The 15,378-nt window shown below is 37.9% G+C and overlaps 1 protein-coding gene across 12 annotated transcripts in view; it reads right to left on the reverse strand.

Moving 5' to 3' along the window:
- Nucleotides 1-15,378, reverse strand: part of RNF38 (ring finger protein 38) — a 158,644-nt gene that overhangs the window by 43,891 nt on the left and 99,375 nt on the right. For 3 of the 12 annotated variants that reach the window (XM_070250717.1, XM_023629672.2, XM_023629669.2), the window contains one exon: nt 10,319-10,366. The exons of 4 other annotated variants lie outside the window; for them this stretch is intronic. In XM_070250717.1, the coding sequence (XP_070106818.1) occupies nt 10,319-10,366 (48 nt within the window). Of the gene's footprint in view, nt 1-10,216; nt 10,367-15,378 lie in introns of all 12 variants that reach the window. 5 more of the 12 variants (XM_070250716.1, XM_023629671.2, XM_070250720.1 and 2 more) reach the window with 2 other exon arrangements.

Below are 15,378 nucleotides of genomic sequence, written 5' to 3' on the forward strand. Positions count from 1 at the left end.
TTTGTAACGCTCCTCGCTACACTAACGTTATTTTCTCTCTAGATTTAATGGTGCTAGTAAAAGCATATTTGTTTTTACCCCTTGATTTTAATAAGGAAACCAGTTATGTTCTGATCATCTTAAAAGCTAAAAAATGGAAAAATAACCATTGACATTTAGATTAAAAAAAAGGCATAATGACCAAGATCTGACAAATTCATACATGAAGTACACATGAAAACTAGAAATATGTGATCACAGTAAAAAAGATTTGACTAACAGTGATTTTTTTTAAAGCACAAAATGCTAATAACCAATCATGATCACTAGCGTTCACATGTATATCCTATACTGCAAAGCTTAATGCAAGCTGAGGTAGAGAAACGTTGAATTCTAAAAATTCACTGCCCCAAACGGAGACAAAAATGACCCGAAAAAGCACTTAGACTATCAACCTTTACATATTTTCAGTGATGTTCAAATTGTGGGTTAACCCTGTTCTGATTTTACAACAAATGCATTGTTTTGAAGAGTAGAGATAAGGAAAGGTGACTGAGAAAGTTTCCCATGTCTTCTCTTTGTGCTGTGATAGAAGAGGAAGTGAAAGGGCAGTGAGCTGCTCATTACTACTATGGTAACAAGTCTTAGATTTTTACTCAAAGAAATAGGAAACCACAATGGATACTGTAAGACAGGGAAATATGAAAAGTTAGTTTACTATACGCAACACGGTTTCATCACATTCCTCATCAATTTTAGTACTCTAAGGAACTCCAAAAATAACCTCACAGTTTCCAGAAAAGGGAAGAGGGAATAACCTACACAGGAAACAAGAATTAGATTAGCATTAGAATTCCCACAGAAAACAAAAGATGCTCAAAGTGCCCTGAGGAAAAATACTATTGAACTTAGAATTCTACACTCCAACCAAACTACTAATTTAGTGTGAGGGCAAAAACAAAGACTCTGAGAGATGTATAAAGATTCAAACTTTCAGAAAATTTTACTTGACTGATTTCATATGTGCTCACGTGCTCTCTTTTTACTTAAGGACATACATTTAACACAGAAGCCAGTCAACAGTAGAAGTAGCCTAGAAGTGCAATGAAAAGAAATCCCACGATGACGGCGGTATAGCGGGTCTGAAAAGTAATCACTCTAAATTAAAGTAAGAAGGCAGAGGACTCGGAGAAAAATGCCCTAAATAATGTGGATTCGAAAACAATATGATTGAGAACTTGGAAGTTCTTAATAAAATTTAAGCACATGGCTCTTTTGTCGTAAGAAATACAAAAGGCAATCCGAGAGTCTAGGAAAAACAAAGACAAAAACAAAGCCGTATCATTTTGTCACCGAAAGCATTCTTTGGGTGGAAGAGATAGGAGATTCCATCTCCTCCTCCACAGGCCACACATGCTATTTAGTTCTTCATGACTGTACAGATATTCCTAATACTATGAAGAATGCTTACTGGTTTTCAATTATTATAATCAACCTAGGACAAGGCATGAAAGATCACTGTTGTAGTTATAGAAAAGAACATAAATATTGTTAACTTTGATAAAGCAACTATAAAGACTTCTGTGGTGACAAAATCGAAGACCAAATCTGAAAATCCTAATATAAACATCTAGAAATAATGGCTTAAATACAATGAAAATACTTTTTAATTGCATTTCTGAACTCAGATAGGGAATTTCCCAAGGACCAGAAACAAAGAGGAAAGCTAAAAACCAGGTTTGTTTTTTTGATGCTCTCAAGGGGGACAGAAGATAAGGTCTTTATCACTGAGGCCCCCGCATAAAGCCAAAATTTCCAAAGTACTGTACTTTCAATAAAAGGGAAGACTAGAAAAAGTCAGCCCACTGGCACAGAGACTCGATAAAGAAACATGTCTACTCTATCTAGACTGGGAATTGGAGAAGGGATTTCTCCCCTGAGAATTCAAACCACAAGGTTAGCTCCTCACACCAAGTCTAGGGTTCAAATTTTTAATTAACCACAGAGATTTTTTCTATGAACCTTTAAGCTTAGAAATTTATATAAAAACTGGTCCAGAACTACGCTACACAAGGACTCTGGACAAAGGAAACGCAAAGCAGAATCTGGAGGGACTCTCCCGTTATCTAAGTCAGTGGTTCTCAAACTTTTGCATGCATCAGAAACAGCAGATCGCTGGGCACACTCTCCAGTCTCTGGATTCGGAAACTTTGGATCGGGGCGAAGAATGTGCGTTCCTCACATGCTCCCAGGTGATGCTTGCTGCAGCTGGTCTAGGACTACACTTCAAGAACCACTGAACGAAGAGATAAGGAACTCTTAGGAAAACTCACTACAACAGAAAAATTTACATTTTTAATTCTCAGGGGGAGAAGTTTCTTCTTCTTGTTGACTCTCTGCCAGTGGGCTGACTTAGAAAGTACCAGGGGTTGACAACCTAATTCTGTAAGATGTTAATTCAAATCAGGTACAAGTACTGTCTCTACTGGTACAGAATATAGGTACAGGTATTACAGTACAGAATACTGGTGCAGATTTAGGAATCAAGGGAGGGAAGAGAGGGATGAAGGAAGGAAGCAAGGACAGAAAAAAACTAGCTGGCTAGCTTTTATACATCTAATAAAAAGAACACAGGACTACATTTCTATTAACAGCAAATCATCTTTATAACCAAAACATCATTATGAGAAGGGAAAACAACCCTGGAGACCTAAGAATGAATTCTATGATTCCAAAAAAGCAAGCCAGAAGTCATTAAATGCTAAATGTTATGGGAAAAAAATATATATATACACACGTATATCTAAAAAGAATATATATATGTCAATCAGGAAGTCTTGGAGATAACGGGAGATGCTGTGGCAGACAAATGTTCCCCAAAGCAGAAAGAGCTTCCAAGTTCTAGATAAAAACGGGTGACCGAAGTGTGTCCCTAACTCCAGCAACCACTAGTGAGCTCCAAGGACTTTCCTTCTCAAAAGAGCAAGGGGGCAACTAGAGTAGGGAGTAAATCTCCAATAAGCTGGTCCTCTCTCCACTCATCATTCAGGACTACCTTTCATCTCAGACGTACAAATAAATAAGTACACCGCGATTTAAGAGTTCCCAGGTCTCCTTTAAAACTCCCAGATTTCTCTACTTGTCTTAACTATCTTTGACAAAAGATGAAATTTCTCATTCTACAATTAAGGAAAAAAATGTTAAATTTAAATGGTCCCAAGAGAGAAAACACTCACTGAATTCCATTCATTTTAAATAATAGATGTGAATGCACTTGGAAAACTAAAACACTCTATATAAATCAAGTTGCTAATAAAGAATAATCTCCATGGCAGACCCTTTTTTGTTTTGCAAAGGATGGATATAAGCAGAAGGAAAGCAGGAAATTAACAATTTTATATTTGGATCATGCAATACAGTTTACAAAATGATTTCTACATGTTCTATTATTTAACTCTCCACAAACTCAACTTTTGTTTATTTGAAGTTTCATTTGTTTAAACTAAATTCATACTTCTGTAAAATGTGTTTCTATTAAACAATGCAATGAATATACTGCCCTTGAACCACACACTGCGTATATTCTGATTTCACATAATTCACACAGGACTTTCGTTTTCTAATGTAGAGCTCTGATACTCCTTGGCTCAAAAAATTTGTCTTAGCAGCATCTTTTCAAATCCCATGTCTACTTAGACAGGGGAACCAAAAGAAAAAAAATAAACAAATGGGACTACATCAGACTAAAGCTTGTGCATGGCAAAGGAAACCATCAACAAGATGGAAAGGCAACCCACCAACTGGGAGGAAATATTTGCAAATCATATATCCTACAAGGGGTTAATTTCCTAAATGTATAAAGAACTCATACAACAACCAAAAAAATTAAAGACCCAATCAAAAAATGGGCAGAGGACATGAAGACATTTTTCCAAAGAAGATATACAGATTGCCAACAGGCACACGAAAAGATGTTCAACATCACTAATTATTAGGGAAATGCAAATCAAAACCACAATAAGATATCACCTCACACCCATCAGAAGGGCTATAATTAACAAGGCAAGAAATAACAAGTGTTGGAGAGGATGTGGAGAAAAGGGAACCCTCATATACTGCTGGTGGGAATGCAAACTGGTGAAGCCACTATGGCAAATAGTATGGAGATTTCCCAAAAAATTAAAAGTAGAAACACCCTATGATCCAGCTATTCCACTACTAGGTATTTTATCCAAAGAACATGAAATCAATAATTCAAAAAGATATATGCACCCCTATGTTCAGCGCAGCATTATTCACCATAGCAAAGATGTGGAAGCAACCCAAGTGCCCATTAACGGATGAATGGATAAAGAAGATGTGGTCTATACATACAATGGAATACAACTCAGTAATGACAAAATTGTGCCATTTGCAACAACACGGATGGACCTCGAGGGTATTATGCTGAGCAAAATCAGTCAGTTGGAGAAAGATAAATACCGCATGGGAGATAAACACATAGATAAGGAGAACAGATTGGTGATTACCAGAAGAGAAGGGGGTGGGCAAAAGGGGTAAAGGGGCACAGGGGTACACTAACAGATAAAAAACGGTGGTGAACACAATGCAGCCTATACAGAATCTGAAATACAGTCATGTACACCTGAAATTTACACAATATTGTAAGCCAATATGACCCCAATAAAATAAAAAAGATTTCAGAATAAAATCCAACCTCATATTCAGACTAATAGTACATCTTCCTACAGTTATCTTACTTGCAGATATAGGAGGGAAAAGAGACTGTGAATGTTGTTTTCAAAAGCATGCATTAAAAAAGAAAAAATCAGAATTTTGCTTTTTGATATGGTCTAAGTTTGTACTGTTTTCATGAAAGGCCAAAGAAAGGAACAGTTTTATGTGCAGCAAGTGACTGGAAAGGGACTCTAGTGGTATAACCCTGTAACCCCATCATAATGAAGAGGATCCAATATTGTGTGAAAATATTATGTTAATATCATTAGCCATAACTGCTAGCCCAGCACTGGCTTTCTGACTTTAAGAAGGCCTGCATGGCTAATTTTTGAATAACATATTAGTGACCTTATGTCCCAGATTTAAAAAAATTTTTAATCACACAAAACATCACTGGTTCAGTAAAACTGATTTACCTTGATGCTATAATTGTAATGTTTTCAAATGCACTAGGTTTTAGGCATTAGGAACCTGTAACTATAATAATTTTTAGCTGTAAATGCAGATCAATGGTTCAAATTAAAAATACAAAGCATAGGGGCCGGCCCGGTGGCGCAGCGGTTAAGTTCGCACGTTCCGCTTCTCGGCGGCCCGGGGTTCGCTGGTTCGGATCCTGGGTGCGGACATGGCACTGCTTGGCAGCCATGCTGTGGTAGGCGTCTCACATATAAACTAGAGGAAGATGGGCACGGATGTTAGCTCAGAGCCAGGCTTCCTCAGCAAAAAGAGGAGGACTGGCAGTAGTTAGCTGAGGGCTAATCTTCCTCTAAAAAAACAAACAAACAAACAAACAAACAAAAAACAAAAACAACAACAACAACAAAAATACAAAGCATAAACACAAAACCAATGAAAATAGAAAAGATAGTAAGAACAGCCTGAAATCAAGGGATCTCTCTGAGATACCCATGTGGAGTTGTTCTGCAGATAGCTGAAGCTCAGAGACTAGAAATACAAATTTAGGAGTTTTTGGTATATAGACAGATGGTAAATAATGAAGCTGCAGGCACGGACAAAATTTCCCAAAATAGTTTATACAGTGAAAAAGAGGCCCAATACTGAACCCTGAGAAACTCTAATATTTTATGCTGAGTAGTTGATGCAAGGAGAGTGGAATGTAGTGGTAGATGCCAGTGGAATGGAGTTTCAAGGATTCGACTGGAAGGTCAGGTAAGATAAAGGCTGAAAAACATCCACTGTGTCTAAGAACATGGAGCTATTTCTTCATAATATGATTTAGTAGCTATTATGACATATCTCCTCTTACAACAATTTTTGAAAGTTTTTTCCCCCATCTTGTCTTCGATAATCTTCCTTAGGAATTTAAGGATAACTCTGAAAAATTCTAGAATAAAAAATTCTGATTATTTTGGCTGAAATTTTTATTGTCTATAAATTTGTTGGAGAATAGATATTTTTACAATAATTAGTCTTCTCTTTCAGAAACCTAGTATATTTTTCTGTGTACAAATTGTCAAAATTTCAACCACCTAATTAACTTAGTCAATTTACAAAATAAGTTATCAGATAGCTGTCATTAAGATGGATACACCCCTCTCCCCCACCAGCCACCCCCTGAGATCAAGGGTTGTGCCGGACATGAAATTCAAGTTCCCCACAATGTATCTGACTATTTTATGAAAGCATACCATCTTCAATCACAATCACTGAATTGATTGATAGTACAGAAATTGCTAATCTTAAAACTGTAAGAAGTTGACAGCAAAGAGATAAGAGGAAGTTTTTTGGGGTGATGAAACTGTTCTATATCTTGATTGTGGTGGTGCTTCCACATCTGAATGTATTTGTTAAAACTCACAGACCTGTACACTAAAAGGGTGAATCTTTCTGTAAGCTAATTATACCTTATTTTCTAAAATTTAGTAACAATTATAGGAGGCACTTTAATTCTAATTTTAAATATAGGCTTGTTTTTACTATAGAGATGCAAATATGCCCACACCTCTATTTATTCTGAGCAGTAAATACACAAAAGCATCACTTTTACAGAAACATTAAAATACCAACTGAATGTACACAAGGAAACCACACACAAGAATATTCATGGCAGCAGTCCTTGTAACAATAGTAAAAAATGGGAAACTACACAAATGTCCATAAAGAAGAGAGGGAATAAACTACAGTATATTCATATAAATGGAATACTTTTAAAGCAGGAAAATGAATCAACTACACAGCCACATGCATCAATATGGATGACTCCCCAAATGACAAAAATACACAAAGCATGATACCTTTTATATTAAGTACAGAAACTTAGTATAGTATTGAGAGATACTATATGTGCTAAAACCAGAGAAGCAAAGGGATACTAAACAAATTTCAGCAGAAGTTTCCCAAGATGCAGGTAAGGGACTATGAAGGTTACATGAAAGCTTCCAAAGTATTGGTAATGGTTGATTTCTTAAGTTGGATGGTATTTTTTTTTTCTTATACATGTGTCTGCTTTATACTTTTACAACTTTCATATAAGAAATATTTCATAATTTTAAAAATTAAAGCATGCAAAATTTGAAACATTTTGACTAGGAGTAATACAATATAAACAAGTAAGTAAAAAAAAAAGTGGCAGGGCCAGCCCTGGTGGCCTAGCAGTTAAGTTCAGTGTGCTATGCTTTGGCAGCCCAGGTTCGGTTCCCAGGTGTGGACTTATACTGCTGTCAGGAGCCATGCTGTGCTGGCAGCCCAAACACTAAAGAGAAAGACTGGCACAGATGTTAGCTGAGGGCAAATCTTCCTTGTGGTGGGGGGAGTGGGGGAGCAAAGTGCAAAAGTCTTTGATAAAGAAGGACAGTGACAAAACTGATAAACAGTGGAGATGAATAACAAAAAGAGCTCAAAACCTGGATGAAATTTTTGTTCAAAGATGATCGATGGTTGGAAACAAGGATCCAGGAGGATCCTGAACCGAGTAAGGACTAGGAGAATATCAACACTTTCCTTCTTCTTTATGACTATCCCACTTACTAGCCACATACCCAATCCCCCGCTTGGAGTGGGAAAAAAAATCAATAATTTCTTTACCCCTAAAGGCTGCAGGGCAAACGATGTCCTTTGAAAAGAGATTAGGTTCAGCTAAGGAAGTAAAGAGGGTGTTTAGGAAAAGAATGGAAGAGGTAAGTGAGTCTGTTTAAAATGGAGTATTCCAAAGGGAAGAAAAAGTAGAAAAAGTTGGGACAGAAGGAACCTGGGGGAAAGCCAAGATTAAGAAAAGGGCCGGCCCCAAGATTTAAGTTTAATTAGGGTTATAAATAAAAATTTAACAATAACTGGGGCTGGCCCCGTGGCCGAGCGGTTAAGTTCGCGTGCTCTGCTGCAGGTGGCCCAGCGTTTCGTTGGTTCGAATCCTGGGCGCAGACATGGCACTGCTCATCAAACCACGCTGAGGCAGCATCCCACATGCCACAACTAGAAGGACCCACAACGAAGAATATACAACTATGTACTGGGGGGCTTTGGGGAGAAAAAAGGAAAAAAATAAAATTAAAAAAAAAAAATTTAACAATAACTTGCTCTAACCTTTTTTTTTTAAGATTGGCACCTGACCTAACAACTGTTGTCAATCTTTTTTTTTTTCTCCCCAAATCCCCCCAGTACATAGTTGTATATTTCAGTTGTGGGTCCTTCTAGTTGTGGCATGTGGGATGCCACCTCAACATGGCCTAATGAGCAGTGCCACATCCGTGCCCAAGATCCGAACCCTGGTCTGCCAAAGCAGAGCGCACGAACTTAACCACTCAGCCATGGGGCCGGCCCCTGTTTTATTTTCAAATCGTGTTTAAATCTACTGAATTTGGCAGCTGTCTGAGTTTAAAGTTAATATTGAGTTAATGCTTGAACACTCAAAGGAAGTATGGAGAACACGGAGAGTGTCAAATAACTATTTAGTGGTGGTAGTAGTGAAGGTACTAAATCAATCTCTTCCTTAGCTATATTGGTTTACAACTAAATATCAAGCTATTGCAGACTAAAGCTTATCAAAAGCAATATGCCGCTCAATTCAATACAGACAAGTATGTCTCAACATATACTACACTGTGTTTACAGAAATACCCACTGATATCTAAAGGTGGTATTATATAGTAGACATAAAATGAATTTGAGTCTCTGCTCTGCCAGTAACTAGATATGTAATCTGAGTGAGCTTTTCTGAGCCCATTTCTTCATCCAGAAAACCCAACCTTGACTAGTTTATTTTTATAAGGGTTAAGAACAAAAGGACATAATACATGCAAAGCAGAGAATCTGGCACAAATTCCAAGGAGGAATATCAGATTGAAGAGCCCTGGATCACAGCTATCCCGGAAATTCCACATCTCCAATTTAAGGTATCACAAGCACTTCTCTTTCATACCTAGTCCTAAGCTTGACCTCATTACTCCTACACAAACAGAAAATGAGCTGGCTCTATCCGAAAGTCCTAGCTTTGACTAGAAACTCTCATTACCCCAGGTTTACACACACATGTACAAATACATGCCTTGGCTGACAACTCAAGCATCCAGAAGCAACTCTGTAATTTAGTTCCTTTGTGGTAATAGTAATACTGATTTCCATTACTAAAATGTGCTTCCCTAGGAGTAATGGATTGAAAGTTTATAGCCAATAATTTGTGTGAGCATATTCTAGTAATCTTGTTAATAAACTAATGAAGGTTTGAACCTCAATTTGTTTTCATTTTATATGTAACAAAATTTTTTATCACATTTTACCCACAGGTATCAAAAGTCACAGAAGGCTAGTAACCATGTTTTCTCTCTGAAATGTGCATTACTATCAAACTCTGGGCACTCAGCAAATAAGTAGTGATGGCTTTAAAAAATATTACACGGGGCTGGCCCTGTGGCTGAGTGATCAATTCACGCACTCTGCTTCAGAGGCCTGGGGTTCGCCACTTCGGATCCTGAGTGAGGACCTAGTACCATGCATCAAACTACACTGAGGTGGCACCCCACACAGAAGAACTAGAAGAACCTACAACTAGAATATACAACTATGTACTTGGGGGGCTTTGAAAAAAGCCAAAAAAAAGAGGAAGACTGGCAACAAATGTTAGTCCAGGGCCAATCTTCCTCACCAAAGGAAACAAAATGTAACCTCTGTGGTGCAGGATGGAGAAAAAAAAAAACCTTACATGCTTCCATTTTTCCTTTCCTACATAATTTCATATACTTTGTAGTATCTTCTACTTTCCTACAGAACTTGGCTTATTAGGACAAGTGATTAAGACCAACAGACCAAAAAACAAGAATATTAAGTGGTCAAGTAATAAACAGCAGCTCAAGAGAAGACAAACGTTCTTCAGAAAATCTGGGTGAAAAAGTTATATTAAAGAAGTCCTCTAGGAAGAATACTTCTTCACATATACAATAGAAAATAAGAAGATATTGAGAGTTTCATTTCCAGCCTTCCTAGAAACCACCTAGAATGTATCTGTGACTTTCAGCCCTACATAGTGAAAGGGTAAATATATAAGAACCTGGAAGAAAGCTTTGAAGTGAGCATCCTCTTGAATGGTAGTGTTCTGATCACTTGGGAGGAGAGGGAACAGGCTCTGAAGTCTCACCCTTTCACAAATCACCTTGTTAGGATGGCCAGGAAGAGGTGCTGAATTGGCCCCGGGAGATATCTGGGAAAAAGACGGAGAAGAAAAGGATAGTTCATGGCTAGCCACACCAATGTGGAGAATCATGCCTATGAAGGACAGTCTGGATTTTCCAGGTATCCGATGATTTTGTTAGCAGAGACTGGAAAAAAAATAAAAATCAATCTTAAACATCAATATATAAGGATGGCAAAGATTGCCTCTGGCAACAGATCTCTCTTACGAAAACTTTCTTTAAAGGAAAAATAACACTGCTCAAAAACGCAGTCCTTCCTATGTTTCCCACGTAACATCTATTGATATCTTTTCTTCTGCTATTAATAATGAAATCCTAAAGGATAGGTAAGACTTCGTGTTAAGAAAATCTGAGGTAAAATCACACATCTTGAGTACAGAAAGATTAGTGTCTGCTTGGACTAATATTAATATTTTTTTCTCATTCTATCTTTTAACCTTCTAAATGATCATGCAAAGGAAGACGAGAGATTTCAGAACATGCATCGCAAAGCTTCTATAGTGATCCTAGGTATAATAAACAAGGGTTTGACTGTGGAGAGCTCAGCTCTATTCAACACAAACCTGGCGACCTTCCTAAGAATAAAGGACACGATCATAAGCCCCAAGGTAAAGGACTGCATGTTTTGAATGTTCCACTTGATTGTGGGTTAATCTCTTAAACTCATATGTAAATATACTAAATCTGTGGCATTTTTAATAATGGACATCATGAGCATCACTTGTTCCACTGTGCTGTGGTGTGAACTGCCCTTGGGGGTTACGGTCTGTACACCTGCTTGTCCCTACACTGAAGACCATGTGCTTTAAGGCTGTCTCATCTTTAGAGTTTCATTGCCTCATTCATTCACTTACATATAAGTGTCTATTTTGTGACAGGCACTAAATCAAAAAGATAGGCGTGGTTTCCTACCTTCAAGAAGTGTATGCTTTAGAAAAGAAACAAAAGCAAATCACTACAATATGATACCCTTCCTATCATCTATCTATGATAATGATGGGCACGGGGCATGGGGTGCTACAGAGAGGTAACCGGCAAGAGATAGCAGTGTAGTCAGGAAACTGCAAAATGTTCAGTATGGCTGGTCAGTAAGGAAGCAGCCAGAGAGGAGAGGGTAGCAGAGACAGATAATGAAGTGGCATGCTAACTATATTAATAATCCTGCAATAATAACCTTCTTTAGCCACTTTATAAATTTTTGTTTCTTTATAAATGTTTGCTATGAGACTGGTAAACAGATAACCGTGCCTGTTGGTCATGGTAAAATTACTTGCAAAGACCCTCCTAGGAGTAAAAGCAAACACCTGAGGGCAGCGCCTTTAGAACTCATTATACTGCTACATAAACGGTTTGGGACATCGGCTAAAGATTATCTCCGTACTACCAACATGAATATGCTAATATTCTTTACCACTATGATAAAGCACGAACTGCTGAATCAAGGAGTATTTACTGACTGCCTCCTACAAGTCAAGAGTTATGTTAGGAAAGAAGATAAAACACAGATCCTATCCTCAAGGAGCCTATTCTAGTAAAAACAAATGAAACAACAAAACGGATGCAAGCAGCCAACTATTGGATAATGCTTTCAATGCCATAATACATGCAAAAATTAGAATAGAAGTAGGAGCCTTGAGTGTATCTGAAGGTAAGAGAAAGAAAAGATTTCACAGGAAGGAGTGTATTTCGCATTCCTGACTCCTCGCTCAATCTAAGTTCAATCTAAAGTGCTGAGTTCTCTTACCACTTTAAAGCAACTCTCCTCTCTCAAAATGGTCCGTTCCTTTATGTAGGTTTCATATTCTTTCTGTAATCTTAGTTATGATTTGCACACTAAGTATCTTTGAACAGTGTTTTAATAAGCCCATCTGCCTTCAACTATCATGCCAACAGCAGCCTATAAGAGCAGCATCCTTACCAACTGCTAGGACAAGTAGCTGGCTGGGAAAACAGAAATCAGGGGGCCAGGTTCCCTCTCCTTAATTATCTGATCCTCTGAAAACTTAAGATTTCAGTCATATATAAATAAAAAACTGGCAAACTCTGGTCCGTGTGGTCACAAGTTAATAATTTTCAAGCATATTCTTCTCCTACTCACAACAATTCCCTTTGGTTAGAAGCTCATCTGTCTATAAAAAGGGAGGAAAAACAATACAATGGAGAAAAAGCTATATTCAAATACTGTAGAACAGATCTGGGACAAGATGGTGGATGGGTTTGATCAAAACCAGATGCCCCCACTGGATAAGATAAAATCACAATCATTGTGTGGGTGTGTGTTTCAGGCAGAATTCTAAAGTGTCCTCCAAGATTCCTAACTCTGGTGTACATCACCTGTATAATCTATACCTCCATGGAATGTGGGTAGGACTTTATGTAAATATGGTGTATTTCACTCCCATGAATTATATGACCTAAGTTATGCAAACCCCTTCACAGAGGTAAAGGGGTTTTCCGGTAATTAAGATTCCAAGTCAGTTGATTTTAATATTATCAAAGGGGAGATTATCCTGGGTAAGCCTGACTTAATCAGAGAAAGCTCTTAAAAGAACTGACTCTTCCTGAAGAGACTCTTCTGTCAACCCTGCAGACTAAGCTGCTATATTGGGAGAAGGCGTATGAAGGGGGCCACGTGGCAGAGACCTAAGAGCACGACTCACTCTAGTAGCTGAGAGTGCTCACCAGTTGAGTTAGCAAGAAAATGGGGGACCTCAGTCCTACAATCACAAGAACCATATTCCACCAACAACCAGTGAGCTTGGAAGAGGACATCAAGCCTCTGATGAAATCACAGTTCCACCCAGGAACTGGCCCTGCAGCTATCCCTATCAGGACTCTTCATCCACAGAAACTATGAGATAACAGATTTGTGTTTTTAAGCTCCTAAATTTGTGGTAATTTGTTATACACAATAGAACACTAACACAATGTATATACGTACATAACAGAATAAAAATTCTTGTAGCACACTTAAGAATTTCTTGTTGTAGCATACTCAAGTTTCAAGAATTTTAACTGTATTAATTTGATGAAAGATACATATTAAGACATTTTTTATCTAAGCAATATAGCAGTTTTTAAAACCTCAATCTGGTAACAGCTAACTTCATGCCAGAAACTGAACTGGGCTCTCTTGATCGTTACACACTGCAAGTCAGGGTTAACTGACTTGCTTAAAGTCACACATCTCATAAATACCAGAGCCTTAATCTTAAACTAAGTCTATCTGGCTCTAAAGTTCATACTCAATCCACTAAACCACTTTGTGAGTTTAAGAATTTTAAAAGTAACATTCTTCTTAGGAATCTAGTTGGATTAGTAACTAACAACTATTCCACAAGGCCAACTTAAAGCTATTTTAAGTAATCAAAATAAATTTGTTTGCTTGTAAATTGTTTCTGACATAACTTTCCACCACTTCCCTAATTCTCCCTCAGTTAAAATTACTGAGGTTACATATATCTGAAAATTGATGCAATTCTTTTTCTCTAACTTGGCAACTATTAAGCATTACAAAGATACATAACTTCAGCCTTCTCTCAGGATGCAACCTTTATTTAAAAAGTTCTACCAAGGAAACATCCCTGAAACCTGATTAAACCTGCAATTCCCCACACCACTTCTTCTCCTCCTTCTTTTTTGTTTTTGGTGAGGAAGATTGGCCGTGAGCTAACCTCTGTTGCCAGTCCTCTTTTTGCTTGGCAAGACTGTCACTGAGCTAACGTCGGTACCAATCTTCCCCTATTTTGTGTATGGGACAGTGCCACAGCATGGCTTGATGAGTGGTGTGTAGGTCTGCACCTGGGATCTGAACCTGCGAACCCCAGACCACCAAAGCAGAGTGTTCAAACTTAATCGCTATGCCACCAGGCAGGCCCCCCACATTTCTCATTTTTAATGTTTATTTACATATAACTGTATGACAATTCACCCAGCATAACTGAGAAAAGTACCATTTTACAAGACAAAAGTTAAAGAAAACAGTTTAACCTTTCAAGCACCAACAAACTACTATTTTAGGACATCTTTTGTTTAATGTGGCCTTTCCCTGTCTTGGTAACCATCATATAACCAACAATTTACCCTTTGTCTTGGAGGATGTAGTAACTACTATCAGCTATTGTGTGAAAATAATGTAGGACTTAGGTCCAGATAGTGCCTCAGAACTTGCTTCCCCAAAACTGTTTCTGATGATGGCTTCCTTCTTCACTCATTTACATTCTCCTCATAAAGGCAAGGTAGAGATGTGCAGGTGCATGACCTCTAGGCCAGTATTAAATAATTTACTTCCTGCAAAATAATATTCTCAAAGACCCTAATTAACAGCCTTCCCCCCAAATGGCCACAATATACTCCAGAAAAAAAAACTGTTCATGGCCAGCCCTGGTGGCATAGTGGTTAAGCTTGGCGCACTCAGCTTCAGTGGCCCAGGTTCAGTTCCCAGGTGCACACCTACACAACCCGTCTACCAGTGGCCATGCTGTGGACCATGGCTCACAGAAAAAGAGAAAGATTTGCAACAGGTGTTAGCTCAGGGTGAATCCTCCTTAGCAAAAAAAAAAAAAAAGAAAGAAAGAAAGAAAAAGTTCTTCACTGTTACTAGCAGCATACCAACTGGTCAAAAGCACACAAATCAAAGTCTAATAGAAGAGGAGAGAAAACAGAACAAAAGGTAAGGAGTCAGGTGCTGAGTGTTGACACAAATAAGGCCCTACTCCTCTAGGTCCAAGTCTGAGTATCCTAAAAATGACGAAGTCAAACCCAAATTATCTAAAAATCCAAATATCCTCACTGCTCCCATGATGGCAAATGCTAATCTCCTGCAAAGTTATCAGGCAGATTTTATTAAAATAGTTCGAATCAGTAATTATTCATCTGATAAATTCTCAGGTCATATTCCAAAATATGGGAAAAGCCATATGCACAAATATGTTCATCACAGCACAGTAAAAGGAACAATTTAAAGGGAACTAGAAGTGGTCTGTTTAACAAATAAGTATTTGCTAAGTAAAATCATGGT

The sequence above is a fragment of the Equus caballus genome, chromosome 25 (genome assembly GCF_041296265.1).
Source record: "Equus caballus isolate H_3958 breed thoroughbred chromosome 25, TB-T2T, whole genome shotgun sequence".
NCBI classification, from domain to species: domain Eukaryota; kingdom Metazoa; phylum Chordata; class Mammalia; order Perissodactyla; family Equidae; genus Equus; species Equus caballus.